A 16,412-nucleotide genomic window follows, 5' to 3' on the forward strand; every position below is an offset into this window, starting at 1 on the left:
GCCAAACTACTGACTCACTCACTGCCTGCTGGCTGCCGGCTGGTGTCCTAGTCGTATTGGTTAAATTGATCGTTCCAGCTGGGCCAAAGTTCACCTTTCACTGGGGTGATACATTCGTAGTGTGTGTACGACAGGGGATACCCCCAATAAATTGGGGTCTCTGGGAAAGCCTACTGGCCCACTGGAGGATGACTGGCTGGCTGATTTTTCGATGGGTACTCGAGCTCGATTCCTACAAGTGTTGAGATCTTAAAGGTGGTGAGAACCCACAATTTTTGAGTTCAGAGTTGAGTCGAGACCCACGAAAAGGATATAAAGTTACTTCAATCCAGCCAGTAATACTGGATAAGGGTTTTTCTCCTCTTGTGTCTGTCCTCTTGCTGTCGTACTTTTAAATGGGCTTACAGATCTTTTCTCCGCTCACACCCACACCCTATCGGAATTTCTCACTTAAATTTAGGGATCGTGTTTTTGCTACTTAAGTGTATAGAAGACTATTCTGAGCTATTCTGATTACCAATAAAATGCTAAAAAATATGGTATATTTCATCAAAATATAATCAGTCATAAGCTACTAAGCCTTTTTAATAGCTGTTGCGAACTGTTCAAATGAATTAGGTGTTTAATGTACAAACATATGTAGAATTTCAAGCGTTCCCAACGAGTCTTTCTAGGGAATGTCACACCAAAGACTGATCTAAATCTAAGTACATTTAATCGAAAAACAGCTGTTTCTTTCTTTAGTTTCCATATTGATATGATCCTTAGCTGAAAAGAAAATTTCTTAGAACTTAGACTCTTACCCCCTGCAGACCTTACTTTTTTAAGGAAACTACGAGGGCTGGCCTATTCATTTCCCCACTCCAATTTAAAAATGTGGAATTTTTCCCCCTTTTTCTTTAGCTCGAAACAAAACTGCTGATTCAAATGCCACCAAAAGTTAGGAACCTTTTAGAAACTGTTCTTTTTTTCGCTAGAGATAAGTAGGACGTTCAACTCTGAGTAGGACATAACACTTTTATGGACGGACATTTTTGGAGAATTGGGGAACCGATCTACAAATACGGATTTTACTTGCCCCACTCAACAGACTTTTTGAAAGCCAGCAAAACCAAATGAAAAATTCATATTTCCTTTTGTATTTCTAATAGTTATATTCAACATTGATCCTCCATCGATCCAACCATTCTTAACGATCCTTAGGTCTAGTAGGGGCTTACATTATGCACTCGCTGGAACCGCTCGCCAGCCTTCCGCAGCGTCAGTTTCTTGGTCTCCGGCATGACGATGGCGAAGAATATCACGCCCAGCAGCATGATAATGCCCACGATCAGGAAGTACTGGAAGAGGTAGTCCGTTGTGGGCTTGAAGGCGACTATCACGATGACGTGGACCACCTGCTCGCAGGCAACGATCAGGCCAACGAAGAAGGGCTTGACCCTCATGGGAAACGCCTCGCCCAGATAGGGGCTGGAGCTGCAGATGAAGAGTCCGGCGAAGGCCTGGAAGGCCAGTCCCAGGTTGCACACCTGCCCCATGTAGTACCAGCTGTAGCTGTTGGCCGGTGTAGCATATATCCCTGCCATGCCCAGCATCAGGCCGGCCATGCAGAGCAGACCCACCAGCGAGACGCCCTTGCGTCCCAGCGTGTCCAGGGCGCAGATGGTGAAAAGGGTGCTGATGAGACGTAGCGCGCTCCAGACATAGAGGGGCCAGGCGAAGATGGACCCCTCAGAGATCGCAGTGCTTCCCACGATGGACCATGTCAGGGGCAGGGCGAGGGTGAACGCCACGAAGCAGCGGAAAAAGAAGAGCTTGCAGAAGGGCATCACGGAAGCGGACAGCTCCTCGCCGAGGCTCCTGCTCTCGCTCTCCACCACATAGAGCCTGGCCTCCTCGAACAGCGCGTTGACGGTCTTCGGAACGTTGCCGGCCACAAGCATTTGCTGGCACTGGCGCGCCTTTTCCTCCTGATCCCGGCGTATATAAAAGACGGGCGACTCCACGGACACCAGGGCAAACAACAAGCCAAACACCGAGAATATAATCCCTAAAATGCCGTGGAGCAGGTTCGCGGATATATCCAATGAGCTCGACCATTCTGTGTCGTAAGTGACTTGGATGCAAACGCCCATGGCCAGGGCGACCTGCTCCATCGCTGAGTCAACGCCGCGTGTCTGGGTGGATATCTCGCCGATGTGGAGGAGGAAGGGCACTGTGATCAGGCCAATGCCCACTCCGCCCACATAGCGGGCGGCCAGAATGGCTGTGTACTCGTATGGGGCACTCGTGAAGATAATGGCACCCGTCAGCTGCATAAGGCCACCCAGGAGCTACACGAGAATGAGGACAGAGAGAGTGTGTGTGTCAGGATCCAGCCGATCGTAGTGGATCGTAGCTTACTCACATAATAGGCGATCTTTGGGATGAACGTCATTGTCAGAGCAGACACACAGGCTCCAATGATGACACCGATAAACCAGCTGTATTGGTATTCGGGCGATACGAGAATAACGCTAACGGGCTGATTCCAGCCGACACTTTGGGCCAAGTCCATGCCTCCGTATACCAGAAACCAGAAAACTGAAAAGAGACAACAAATTTTCCACACATTCGATTCGATCCATGATTGATAATGGATATTTCGGCATGAAAGACTCACTTGCTGAAGACAGGAGCGATCTCCGATTGGTATTCCGCATGAATCGCGTTTGTGTCACAGTCACAGTCACCGTTTGTTGGGTTTGGGGCGCACATCCTGTGTTGCCGCATGGGGCGGATGGTGCATAGATGCCGTCCGTCTTGAAGTCGGGAGCCGTTGTTGCATATATGGTCGTCATTCCGCTCACTTTTCACGGATAGCCAAAAAGCGGAGCAGTTGAAACGTCTTCTTCGGGGGTTCGCTCAAAACTGGGTCTTGCTTTCGGCCATTTCTTCGCATTTAAATGTGACACCCGCGATACCTGGTATCTAGTTATCATTACAGATAATGCGTGTGATAGATAATTGCCAATGCAATCAGTTTATTTTTCGATTCCTTTTGATTCGATTAGGTGGGGTGTGTACCTGGAATTGGTTGCCTGTTCACTGAATCATGGTCAATCAGCAACAGGGTTCTTTTTTTAGTGCCCTTCCTATTCTATAAATACAGTACATTGGTATCCGACAAGTCTGATAAGTCTTCTGCTGGTAGGGATTCCCTAGATGAAAGGCGTTCCCGAAAAGTTGCACCATTCTTACGATTAATTTGGTGATAAGCTTTTAAAACTATCTTTTAAGTATTACTAAACCTTTTAATTCCATTTATGCTTATTATTCTTTGCTTTTTGTGGGGTATCTATGTATCTGTTGCCTGGTCTGTTGGACTCCTCTCCAATTGGCTTGTGGCACAGCGCCTGTCTAGCGGTCTGGGTGTTGCAACAACAGTCAAGAGATTAGCAGGCAGCGGCAGCATCATCTTCATAATTATTCCATCGGGACGGGGCAACACTCAAGTGCTTGCTTGAGTTGTCTCAAATTGCGTAATGTCTGAACTGACATTGCCATTTCCATCCACTGCTCCATCCATTCCACTCCATGGCATACCATCAGCCAGCCAGCATCTTCATGGGCCAATCTATCTTGTTGCGCCTCAAACTGTCAAATCGCACACATGTCGTTCTGCCTATGGGGACTAGAGAGTGCCGAGAGCTTAGAGTGCCGACTGGGTGCTGGAGAAAAGCGAAGACAGACGGACTGTTGCCTGTTTCTTGTCATTTGTCGCTGCTCCTCGACAAATTAGCCAAATGCGACGCCAGTTCCAGTCACACATCCCCAATCTGCAAACCCATTTCTGAGAGATTCAAGTACATTTTAATGAGTTTATGCATAAAGTTGTCTAATGGCGCACAAATTATGAACGCCACCAGCATGTAGGGACACACAGATATGGCTGTAGATGGAGATACAAATGGATATAGAGATGCGAGATGCCAATGGAGCACATGGCACATGGCACATGAGAGCACTTTGCCTTTGCCTTCAGGAGAAACTCTCTGCGGCTGGATTCTGGTGGCTGATGGCTGATGGCTGGAGGCTGATGGCTGGAGGCTGATGGCTGGTGTCTGCTGTGCCAACTAATGGAGTCTAATTACTCTGGCCGACAGACAGTACCCGTCAAGCGCGACGCGAATCTCTGGGCTAATAAAAATGTATTAAAGCAGAGAATAGACACAAGACACATTCTTGGACAGTCATTTATTCTTTGTCAAATAAACCATATGCTGCTCCTAAGCCTTTGCCTTGCCGTTCCCTATTTGGGCCCTGTTAAGCGGCTGGCCAGCCGTCTCTGCATATTCATGCGGTGTATGTTCTGGCAGCACTTGATCACCAGAATGAAATACACGCATTTCATGGATGCCCACAGCACTTGCTTCCAGTGGCGGAGGTACGTGAGAGGCGGGGGCCTGGCGGCTGGTGGGGGCATGCTGGCAGTCAGACAGGAATTTAGTTTACCGAGAATCGAAACATCAGTGTTGTGTTTTGTGTTGTGTGAACACACGACACGAAAATCATTTCCCCAAATCGATCAAATAAAATATAAACAAAACTTTTGGTTTGTTGCCGAGCCAAATATGATTTATTAGCTTTGGAGCGTGAATCATTTTCTAAATATAAAAAGTAAGAAGTAAATTCATTTGAAGATTCACAGTGGAAGTAGAGCAAAAAAGAATTCCCTATGTTTCCGCCCGGGATTGAACCGGGGGCCTTCCGCGTGTTAGGCGGATGTGATAACCACTACACCACGGAAACATCCTCGAGGGTGGCCACGAAAATTGCGATTTTCAAAGCCAATCATAGGGAATCTAAGAAAGCTCTGTGGAAATCATTGAAATTCATATTAAATTAAAAATAATCCCATGAAAACTTCTACAAACAAACCCGGAAACATCCTCGAATTCCAGCCCCGAGAATAATTGAAATATTAAAATTAATAAAATAATTAAAATATTCAAATAAAATTAATTTAATATTAATAATTAATAAAATTTAATTAATTAATTAATTGAATAAAATTTAATTGAAATTCGAGTAGATCAAATATTAAAACTGCAAAAACATTACAAATAATCAAAATACCAAAACAATTAATATACTATAATATTTAAAGTAAATGAAATATAATAAGTATCTCCCCCTTCAATGCTGTTAAAATGTCATCGTTTTAAAAATTGAATTTTTGTCGGGGGAAAAAGAGGAGTCTTGCCGAAACCCGGGATTGAACCGGGGACCTTTAGATCTTCAGTCTAACGCTCTCCCAACTGAGCTATTTCGGCTGGTGCATCTCTTACAACATCCAAAGCATCGAAAGCTAAGGGATCCCCATCCACTCTACCTACATATATGTATCTATTGAATACCTTTTATAAAGGAAACGCAATCTTGAATCTTGGACTGCGCGTATAAATAGGTTCACAGTAAAGTTCATTTAATTTTTCTGTTTTGCTATTTATAAATCGGCATTTCTGCGGGCCATGCCAATTTTTTGGGCTGTCACAATTTTTGACAGTCGCAAAGATTTACGTTGACACTTGCAACGTCTTAATAGCTCCACAAACAAACATCGGGGCGGGGGAAAATCTCTATGCAGCTGCGGATTTTTTTATAGCGGAAATTTCAGTGAAATTTCGTTGGTTTCGTTGACTCTGGGCCAACGTGTAATAATTACGTTAATTGTAGCATTTGTAACATTTTATGAGCCCACGGATCGAAATCTGCTACTATTTATACTGCACCCAAACGAGGCGTGACTTCTGACGGGCAGGGCAAGGCTAGGATGAAATTAATTTTTGTTGATTTTTGTGTGTTTTCTTCTTGTTTCTTTGGCAATCTGTCAGAATGTGTATTTTCGTTCTTTGAACTTTCGAAGAAATGGCAAACAAACAGTTTTCAATGGCAACCGAATCGGTAGAATATGAAAAATTGTTTATTATGGGGAAATTCATGGAAAGTCAATCAGTAATTAAAATCCCTTCTTCAATGCCAGCAAATTTGTATATTGATTGGCACTTCCTGCCTGCTAAAATTCAGAAATTTCCCTTAAGTGAGTTACGACAAATCTGACGAATGAGAACTACAGGAAACTGTATGCGAAAAGTTTCGAGAAAATATCATTTTGATTCAGTGAATCGAATGAGTCAGTAGGACAAGGAAACAAACAATATAATCGCCTATATCGTGGAATAAATGTTTCCCTGTCAAGATCCAACCCTTTTCTGCATTCCTCAGTTATGGAAAGTGCCGCAGTAACCTGATAAATTCATTCGAAATCAAAGTGCCAGGCCCAATGCCTTTTGCTGCTCCGACAGCAGGGCTCGTGCTCGTGTCCCTCAAAAGCTGTGGCCTTGTGCTCGCCTGGATATAACCTGATCCCTCTCTATATGTACAGTGTATATGTATGTGTATATGGCCTCTCTGAGAAGAGCACCTTTTGTGCTCAGTGTATCTGTGGCAGCGTGTGTGTGTGTGGTGTGTTTGTGCAACTAATGCGGCTTCCGTTTGACGCCCGGCGCTGAAAACTGAGCCTCCAAACGTACCTTTTGGCCCGGGATCGTCATTGTCTGCAGTCTCGGCTGCCCCCCTGGCCTTTGCTGCTTTTTGGGGCTCTGTTAATGATTCACATTCTTGAAAACCGATCGTGTGGCAGACCGAAATTCCTCTGAAAACCAAGCCATGCCCCCACGTCCACGCCCCGTTGTCGGTTTATGATTTATGGCCAGTCGCCTGCCCACAGATTTCATATTTTGCGTGTGTTTTTGACCACTGTCCACCATTTAGTCCAAGGCGAGCAGGTTTTTATTATTCTTCTCTTTTTTTTGCAGTTTTTAATATTAATTTAATTGTGATACTTTTTTCGTGTGTCATCGCCGCGAAAAATTTCAAAATTTCAGACAGTCTGGAGGCAGCAATTAATTGTGTTTTATTTTCAGCGGCGAGCAAATTGAATCGCGACCAAACAATGACGACAACAGCATTCCTCTGATATGTCAAGAGAATGCTTAACATTTTCGCTAGAATTTCTATTTTCGCTCGGTCACAACTTTGGATGGGGTCCTCTCTGAGGGGCCCGTCTGCTGGGTGACCAGACCTTGAGAACACTTTAAAGACGAGAATTCAAGGGAGAGATCTATAGAAAAGGTGAACTTTCATTTCAACAGATCCCCCAGGGGGTAGATAACTCTACGATAAGAAAGCCAGAAATCGATATCTGGCCCTCTGTGGATTACCTAGAAAACTCTAGCCCTACTCGTACGACATTCGGCCTGGCGAAAACTGATATGTAAATGTCAGGCAACCAAACCAAAAGGAAGTCCTTTGCAGCACAGAGAGGGGAGTGGAGAGCCCAAGCCCCTTTCCAGTGGGGGACACTTTTTGCTGGCGCAAGTCGACTTTTTATCCAGCAGTATATGGCAATTGCATTTCCACCATTTCCATCGCTAAGTGGGTCACAATTTGATTTGATTTGTTTATGGCATAACAACAGGAACAACAACCAAAGGGGGGGGCTTTATTTATGATATAGGTAGATTCCACTCCCCTGGGTAATTGCCTTATTAGGGCAATTGTTGGGGAATACAGCAGAAGGAGTTCTCTCTGCAGTTCACTTTTAACCTTTACCAGCGATTTCGAATACGAATTGTTTGAGAGAGGGGGGCGAAAGGGGAAGGGGAGGCCTTCTTGGCCATAGCTTGTAATTGAGTTAATTGCAAAAATACTTGTTTTTTTCCTTATAGTGTTTTTATTAGGAATTGCCTTTGCAAAACTCCGCCAGCAGCTGCAAAATAAATTACCCAAAAATCTGTAAAACAAATTGCCAAAGACAGGTATTAAATATGAACAGAAGTTTGTTTGTGGTTTTCTTTCGCGTTGATTAAGAATGAATAAATTTCCATTTGGCAGTGCAATGGAAGTCGAGTCTGTTGAATACTCGTAAACCGCTGACTGAATGATATCTCTGGTTTCTGGTCATTCGCCTCTGCCTGGGAACTGGCCATAAATTGATTGGACAGCCAAACTGAAATCTCAGCCACTCTCTCAGGTCACTCTCCTTATTATAATTCCGGCAACAAAAAAAAAGCCACAAACCACAAGATTTACTGAAAGACATTCCCCCAAACAATTTGTTGCCATTGAAATTTATTGTTGAGTCGTCAGATCCGACGGCGGAACCGACATTTGGGTTGTTTTCTGTTTTATTTCTATTTACAAATTGGTCTCTCTGCTTCGCCCTGCAAGATATTACATATTTATATAAGTTTTGGCTTACCTCCTTATACACTTTCAAAGGGGTATTATGATCCCCCACTGGTTTTACCTCTCTGTTTTCTACATAGGTTACATTTGCACTTTATTTGAAGGCTCTTCTTTCCCTTTCTTTTAGAAAGTACAAATGCAAGAATGCTCCAATTTCTTGTGCTTTATTCATAAGATATGCAAAATGTATTCCAAATGGAATGTATTTTGAATTTGGGGCACTCCAACAAGAAGATCAAAAAAGAAACAACCAGCACTGTATGTATTTTGTTTTTGCATTCTCGGTCGCACTTTCTGTTGCCTCGATCGACTGATCTGCGAAGCGAAGGGTATTCGGGTAGCCTTCTATAATTTTTCTCGATCTTCAGCACGTTGGTCACACTTCCCTTGGCCTCTCTGCCTGCCTTGACTTTTATATTTAATTTAAAAAAACATATCCATCTTTTATACTTTTTTACATTTTTCATCATTTTCCTTCTGGTGTTTGAATGAATTTAATTGGTTTGACAGTTGCTTCTAGGGGGAGGGAAGGCGGCGTTTTATGAGCCTGTCCAATGGACTAACGACTGGCGGGAAAATATAAACATTTTTTAATGATATTCCACCCAATTTGTCATGCACACAGCCCGTGCCCCCCCCTCAGGGGTCTGAAAACTAAACTTTCTCGAGTGTTGGGCCAAAAGGGAACAACTTAAATATTTCAAGTCCATTACAGAACTGTCACAACATGTTCAGGTTTCACTCGGCTGAGGCAAGTTGGGTGAGCAAAACGCAAATTGGCTCTGCCACAAAGTAGGGGCTCGACTCGACTCGACACGACTCTCCTCTCCTGGCCCTCATCCGCGTGGGGCCTGTCCAACCCACTTAAGTGACATTTGCCACATGTTTCGGGGCCCGAGTTCTCGGGTTTGGGGTTTGGGCTTGGGGTTTCGGGCTAGGGGGTACCATTAAATATGCATAAATCGAACTGAAAAAGCCGCCAGCCGCAAGTAACGAAGATGTTGCATGGACTTTATGTGTTCGTGTGTGTGTGGGAGTGCTAGTGGGAGTGGGAGTGGGTGTTGCATTGCCCTGCCCCTGCCCCTGGCCCATGTCACACTGCGGTCCGCGCATGAGTTAGCTTTTAAATAGTTAGTTAAGCGTTAAATTGACTTGGCAAAGCCATCAACTGGTCACATGTCAAACCCAAACCCCTGCCAGTCGCAGTCGCAGTCCCAGTCGGAGTCGCCTGCCTTGTTAATTGCATAATTAAGCGCAAAGTTGGACTTGGACTGGCAGGGGCTACGCCACGGATTGCAGCCTACGCAGAAACTGCTCCACATTTGCAGACCCAGTGACGTCTGGAAGATTGCCTGCTCCGAGTGCTCCGACTGCACCGACTGCCTGCTGCTGTTCCTCCTATTTACCCACTTGATTCGTTGACATCCACGCTAATGAGTCGCGAATCGCGAGTCCCAGTCTCCAGACAGCTTCGAGTTCCTGGCAATCCGATGCGATAAGGCGGAATTTATCATCTCTGTCTCGGGACGCTGTCAGATTAGTCGACTCCAGTCTATTTGCATATTCATAAATCTGGAAAGTGGAGACCAGGAGCATGGTCTCCAGTCTTCTGTCTGGACTTCGAGTGGACTTCGACTCTGAGCTAATTGAAATCTGTATTTACTTTTAATTGAATGCCCCTCTGGCCAGCTCTATCTGATCTATCTGTCTGTCGGCCCTGCTGCTGGTCCCCTCCCTCTCCTGTTGTGCAATCATTTTGTCTGCGGGATAAGAGAAATCGCATTATTTTACATGCATTTTGTTTGTCACTCGATGGAAGCACTTGGTTTATTGCGAACGAATTGCAGACTCGACAGAACTCTGGTTTCGGGGATAAGTGAATACCAGAACTGTGACTCACAGATGGGACTCTTAGGGTTCCTGGAATGGAGGAACCCCCACAAAGGGACGCCCCTGACCAAAAGGCAGACCCATAAAAATACCGAAAGGGAGAAAACAAAGCAAGAAATGTGGCTTTGGAGCCCTTACAAAAGAAAAAGAAAGAAACCAAGAAGCATCGCATCCTTCAAGTAAATGTTGCTGTAATAAAATTTTACGATCGCCTAGCAACAGGCACGATTTTTCAGTCCGTAGATCGGGAATGAGGAATGGTGGTGTGGGGCCCTGGGCCATGGGGGATCGCAGCAGAAGGACACAAAACAAAAGTCATGAAATTCATGAATGAATCAGGAAATCGTGTTGGCGTTCGATGCTCTCTCCCCCTCTCGATCGTCGGCCTCTTCAGCTGTGTGGTTTTTGCTTTTGGCAGGGGGCAAGTTTTGTGTTCTGTTTGTTGCCAGGCCGAGAACACGTTCCCTGTGGTCCAGGTCCAGGTCCAGGCCAGGTCCAGGCCAGGTCCAGGCCAGGTCTCCTGCTCTTTCTGGCCAGTCTGCGCATGCGTGACGTCTGTCAGCAGGCGACAGGAAGATGCCGCACACACAAAAAAGGAGAGAGCCAGTTCCAGAGCCCCTTTCGGCTGTGGTTTTTGTTTGGTTTTGTTTGCCAAGAAACATGTTTGTTTCCCTTTTAGGTCCATGGACGGTTGGGTCATGCTGGGCCCAAACTCGTTCCCAGTCGCCGGGTTTCGCTGGACTGCAGGGAACAGGGAACAGCCTTGGGGAAATAAGGAAGTTTCGTCTGTCAAGTGGCTGGAGGGGCTGGGGTGGCAGGCGGCTGTTTCCAGCTGCTTTCTGCCACTTCAGCTTTCTTTCTCTGTCTTCCGTTCAGTTCTGATTGATTCGATTCGACGGCAATTGGCGTTTCTATTTCGGTGGCAGAAAATGCAACATAATTGAGCAGAAATAAATAAAATGCCTGGCAAAATGCCTTCTATTGCATCTGCCACAGAGCCTGGGACTCCCACTCAGCCATTGTGCCACGTTCAAGGGGCTGCCATCCATCCACCGCCGCCGGATGTTGGTGGCATCTTCAACTACCAGCTATTTCTTTGTTGTTTCTCTTGGCTTATTTTTGTTTGCATTTTGAACAGACATTTTGCTTGTCTTTTGGACTCCACACCCAAAAAGTCTTCCGAGGAAGCATTTTTTGTGTGCGATTATGCAACACAACTGCCTTCGAAACTGGGTTTTTTTTTGGGTTGGGTTTCGTTCAGATTCAGATTTAAGAGATATTCGCTTAGATGAAGTCTTCAGAGAGACTAGGTAATGCTTTTCGAGAAGCACAGAGAGCGGCAAAGAGCCAATTGTTAAGCGAAGATCAAAGAGCATTCCAAAAGAGAGAATTATCTACTCGAACTCAAAGTTTTTAGGAAGCTCTGAGTGGCGAACGCTTTTAAGATTGAGATTGCCGTTTCAAGATGTATCTAATGTGTGTTTCAGATGATTCTCCATTGCGTGACGACGAGTCGCTGACCACGCCAAGGCCATGTCAAATGGTTGAGTGCCCTTATGGTAGAAGTAGAAGTAGAAGGTCGCGTCTTGATGGGCCTTTAAGACTCTGCTTAAGTGGGAACTTGGTGGAAGTATATGCTACCATTTCTGGCAATTACAATGCAACAAAACGGGACACTGCGACCACATAAATCACACTTAAGGCGACCCCACTCCGAGCACTTTTTATAGCCTCCAACTTCCACTCAATGAAATGCAGGTTGCTCGAGTGTGGCGGTGGGACGATGGCTTCCAGTCGAGTTCCGGCTCAATGCCAAGTGAGCATAACACAGCCATCCAGCGAATGCAGTTTTCACTTAACGGCAAGTGGCACATAAATTTCAGCAAGGACGAAAATACACTTGAACGGAACCAGGAGAGGGGTGGTTGTGGGTGTGGTTGTGGGTGTGCAGGCACAGCCGTTGACAGTCGCGTCGCCGACATTTTCTGATAAGTGGACAAAATGTGCATCGCTCTGTTCTGATTTTTCGGTTCCCTCTCCCTTTTGCCTCTCTCTGCCTCTGACACTGTCTCTGCCTCTGCCTCTGCCACGCTTTGGGGCAAACAATCTTGGCAAATATTTGGTGGCAAGGGCACTCGAGTCGAGGCACCGTCGAGGTCAACTGGTGCATGAAATTTCGCAGAGGCAAGCAGCAGCTGCAAAAGAGAAGCCCCAAATTCAAAGCAGCTGCAACTGGAATCGGATTCGGGATCCCCTGAGATGGTTTTTGGAGGGCCCACAGATGAGCTGGCCAAAATCTCAATTAAAACATCTCTGAATACAGTCAAGACGAAACAAAAATCAACTAAGCTAAAATCTCCTTTTCCAGGTCTGAAAACCATGAGACACTCTGCAGGCGACTGCTGCGCGGTTTGAGCGCGTCTTCAGACGCGCGGTCCTTCCTCGCAAATACTACAATGATGATGATGGGGCACTGCAGCAAGCACCTAGCCCTTGGCTGCCTGATACTCTTCCTTTTTGTGCTCCATGTCCTCAGCAAAGAGCAGTCGCCTTCCGGCGAGCCATCGCCATCGGCATCACATCACCGACAGCAGCAGCAGCAGCACCATCGCAGCCGTTCGGGAAAGCGTTTCTCCCGCGACTCAAACGGACCGCGCGAACGACGACCGAATATCATACTGATCCTCACCGACGACCAGGATGTGGAGCTGGGATCGCTGAACTTTATGCCGCGCACCCTGCGCCTCCTGAGGGACGGGGGGGCCGAGTTCCGGCACGCCTACACAACCACGCCCATGTGCTGTCCGGCTCGATCCTCGCTGCTGACGGGCATGTACGTGCACAACCACATGGTGTTCACCAACAACGACAACTGCTCGAGTCCCCAGTGGCAGGCCACGCACGAGACCCGCTCCTACGCCACGTATCTGTCGAACGCCGGCTACCGCACCGGATACTTTGGCAAGTATCTGAACAAGTACAACGGCTCGTACATACCCCCGGGATGGCGCGAGTGGGGCGGGCTGATCATGAACTCCAAGTACTACAACTACAGCATCAACCTGAACGGGCAGAAGATCAAGCACGGCTTCGACTACGCCAAGGACTACTACCCGGATCTGATAGCCAACGACTCGATTGCATTCCTGCGCTCCTCGAAGCAGCAGAACCAGCGAAAGCCCGTCCTGCTCACGATGAGCTTCCCAGCGCCGCATGGCCCGGAGGACTCGGCACCGCAGTACAGTCATCTGTTCTTCAATGTGACCACCCATCAGTGAGTACACAGATCCTTCTCCCCTTGACATTTCCAACTCTGACGTACTCTGTGGGTTCTCGCAGCACTCCCTCGTACGATCACGCACCGAATCCGGACAAGCAGTGGATCCTCAGGGTCACCGATCCCATGCAGCCCGTGCATAAGCGTTTCACCAATCTCCTGATGACCAAGCGCCTGCAGACGCTCCAGAGCGTGGATGTGGCCGTCGAGCGGGTGTACAACGAGCTGCGGGATCTCGGAGAGCTGGACAACACGTACATTGTGTACACCTCGGACCATGGCTACCATCTGGGTCAGTTTGGCCTGATCAAGGGCAAGAGCTTTCCCTTCGAGTTCGACGTGCGAGTGCCGTTCCTCATCCGTGGCCCAGGCATACAGGCCTCCAAGGTGTAAGTGATTGATGGCAGAACCTCCTGAGAGATCTTTCCACTAATGAAACTGATTTCTGATACTCTCTGGCAGGGTCAATGAGATCGTGTTGAATGTGGATCTGGCTCCCACTTTCCTGGACATGGGGGGAGTACCGACGCCCCAGCACATGGATGGACGCAGCATCCTGCCCCTGCTGCTCAGCAGGAACCGCGCTGTGCGGGACAACTGGCCCGACAGCTTCCTGATCGAGAGCTCTGGGCGCCGGGAGACGGCCGATCAGATTGCCGAGTCGCGGGCACGGCTCCAGGCCGAGCGGCGCAGCATGAAGCTGGCTAACAGCTCGCTGCTCGAGGACTTTATGGGCGGAGGCACAGGAACCACACCCGGCAGTACTGCTGCAACGCTAATGAGCTCCAGCACCACCTTGCAGCAGCAGCAGCAGCAGGATGACTTCGAGGAGGACACGGATGTCGAAGAGGATGACCTGGATGGAGATGGAGCCATGGACAGTTCAGCGGCTGCCTTGGAAGACGAGGATCTGGAGGATGCCGCTGCCGAGGAAGAAGACGACGAACTGGAGGAGCAAGAGCTACTCCAGCAGCAGGACAACAATCTGCCGGTGGCCCCGTACATAACCAAAATGATGCGTCTCAACTCGGAGTGCTCCGATCCGGCGCTGCTAAAGAACTGCCTGCCCGGACAGAAGTGGAAGTGCGTCAACGAGGATGGACGCTGGCGGAAGCACAAGTGCAAGTTCCACGTAAGTACAATGCCGAACAGATCTCTAAATATCAAGTTCATTCGTTGCTCCTACTCAGCTCCAGCTGGAGCACCAGTTGGCGGCCATGCCCCGAAAGCAGTACCAACGCAATTGTGCCTGCTTCACCTCGGACGGGCTGGTGTACACCAAGATCCGAGCACCGTCCGCCAGCGGCGCCCACCGCCTAAACAAGCGCACGAACCATGGCCAGGGTAAGCGCAGGAACAAGCGGGCGGTCGTCTACCACACGGAAATGCCCTACGAAATGGAGGAACTGCTGGATCTGCACCAGAAAATCGATCTGCTGTCAGTGGAAGAGCCCAGCCATCGCAGCAAGCGGGAGGTGGCCGCCAGCGCCAGCGCCAATGCCAGCGCCAGCTCCAACGAAACGATTGCCCAGGTCATCCAGCAGATACAGACCACACTGGAAACCCTGGAGCACAAGTTCAACGAGCACGACCTGCACAGTCCGAACGGAAACTCCAGTGCCAGTTCCATTGTGCGTGGCGGAAAGTTCCCCAAGACTGGAGGCCGTGTTGGCCACCGCTGCTATGTGGATGCGAACACGGGCAAGGTGAACTGCTCGGATGTGATCTACGATGACGAGAAGACGTGGCGCACCTCACGCAACCAGATCGATATGCTGATCAAGCTGCTGAAGGACAAGATCGGCAGACTGAAGGAGATGAAGAAACAGCTGAGGGAGAGCAACAAGCAGGCCCTGGCCGCTGGCCGACGCAACGAGAGCCGCAGGCGCAACGAGGCCAATCTTTTGGGCGAGACTGGAGCCGGGCCTGAGTTCAACATGAGCTACTTTACGGGAGTGAGCAGCACGCCCCGGACCAATGCCAATGGTGTGGGACAAAAGGAGATCTTCCGTGGCTTTGGCAGTGCCGCCGTCTTTGATTCCGTGGAACAGCAGCAGCCCCAGACGCCGCGCTATGCCTCGCGCGCCGAATGCTACTGCGAGCCAGATGCGGGAGAGAAGTAAGCCAGCGGCTGTCCTAGAACTAGCTCACATAACTAATCTCCTGCAATTTCAATCCCCTTCAGCTATGCGGACTCGAAGGAAATGGCCCGGGAGGCGCGTCGAAAGCTTAAAGAGGAGCGTCAGCGGAAGAAGGAGCGCAAGCGCATCAAGAAGGCCCGCCTGGAGAAGGAGTGCCTGTCCGAGAAGATGAACTGCTTCTCGCACGACAACCAGCACTGGCGCACGGCTCCCTTGTGGAACGACAGCCCCTTCTGTTTCTGCATGAATGCCAACAACAACACGTACTCCTGCCTGAGGACCATCAATGCCACCCACAACTATCTCTACTGCGAGTTCACCACGGGCCTGATTACCTTCTACAACCTGACCATAGGTAGGTCGGAGTGTCCTCTGGAATACCTCCTGAAGCTAATCATGGACTCGTGTCTGACTCCCTTTAGATCGCTTTGAGACCACGAATCGTGCTGCCAGCCTGACGGCCGCCGACAGAGCCCACATGCATGATGCCCTGGAGCAGCTAAAGGGCTGCCGCGGACGCAACTGCAGCGTACGCAGACATCAAGCGCACCTGGAGTCTGGCTCTGCTCCACATTTGCCCGCAGTCATCAATCAAGTTCAGCGCAACAACAAACGCAAACACTGTAAGCAGCAGTTTCTTGATTTCAGCTTACAAATGTTAACCATTTCCTGTTCCTAAAACCATTCACAATGCAGCTCCTCTGTCGGGCAGTGTGGGCAACTTTGGGTTTGTGGGCAGTCGACTGGACATGGACGGGCTGCCGCCCTTCAAGCGTCGCAAGCTATCCAAATACCACAGGTGAGCGAGTCTC

At 48.3% G+C, this 16,412-nt stretch overlaps 2 protein-coding genes and 2 non-coding genes across 5 annotated transcripts in view; 1 reads left to right on the top strand and 3 right to left on the bottom strand.

Moving 5' to 3' along the window:
• The window catches only part of LOC108156461 (extracellular sulfatase SULF-1 homolog), a 30,349-nt gene that overhangs the window by 12,963 nt on the left and 974 nt on the right, over positions 1-16,412 (top strand). For both annotated transcript variants that reach the window (XM_017287923.1, XM_017287924.2), the window contains 7 exons: positions 12,551-13,456; positions 13,522-13,848; positions 13,922-14,591; positions 14,650-15,578; positions 15,645-15,955; positions 16,023-16,223; positions 16,297-16,399. In XM_017287923.1, the coding sequence (XP_017143412.1) occupies positions 12,639-13,456; positions 13,522-13,848; positions 13,922-14,591; positions 14,650-15,578; positions 15,645-15,955; positions 16,023-16,223; positions 16,297-16,399 (3,359 nt within the window). In that variant the 5' untranslated portion in view covers positions 12,551-12,638. The remainder of the gene's footprint in view (positions 1-12,550; positions 13,457-13,521; positions 13,849-13,921; positions 14,592-14,649; positions 15,579-15,644; positions 15,956-16,022; positions 16,224-16,296; positions 16,400-16,412) is intronic.
• On the bottom strand, positions 1,136-2,918 carry LOC108156463 (facilitated trehalose transporter Tret1-like). Its single transcript, XM_017287926.2, has 3 exons — positions 2,663-2,918; positions 2,408-2,583; positions 1,136-2,333 (listed from the first exon to the last, which is right to left on the bottom strand). The coding sequence occupies exons 1-3, from the start codon at positions 2,838-2,840 to the stop codon at positions 1,206-1,208; spliced, it is 1,482 nt and encodes a 493-aa protein (XP_017143415.1). The 5' UTR covers positions 2,841-2,918; the 3' UTR covers positions 1,136-1,205.
• Positions 4,719-4,791, bottom strand: Trnav-aac. The gene has a single exon. It is a non-coding gene; the product is annotated as a tRNA-Val (tRNA).
• On the bottom strand, positions 5,243-5,315 carry Trnaf-gaa. The gene has a single exon. It is a non-coding gene; the product is annotated as a tRNA-Phe (tRNA).

The sequence above is a fragment of the Drosophila miranda genome, chromosome 2, assembly GCF_003369915.1.
Source record: "Drosophila miranda strain MSH22 chromosome 2, D.miranda_PacBio2.1, whole genome shotgun sequence".
In the NCBI taxonomy this organism is placed as follows: domain Eukaryota; kingdom Metazoa; phylum Arthropoda; class Insecta; order Diptera; family Drosophilidae; genus Drosophila; species Drosophila miranda.

What these genes read in the sequence shown, in the direction of transcription:
- LOC108156463 (XM_017287926.2), bottom strand. Translation starts at nt 2,840, where the DNA reads ATGACGACCATATATGCAACAACGGCTCCCGACTTCAAGACGGACGGC. An exon ending in ATCGCTCCTGTCTTCAGCAA is followed by an intron (nt 2,584 to 2,662) that starts GTGAGTCTTTCA and finishes GTCTCTTTTCAG; the next exon opens with TTTTCTGGTTTCTGGTATAC. An exon ending in TCCCAAAGATCGCCTATTAT is followed by an intron (nt 2,334 to 2,407) that starts GTGAGTAAGCTA and finishes ATTCTCGTGTAG; the next exon opens with CTCCTGGGTGGCCTTATGCA.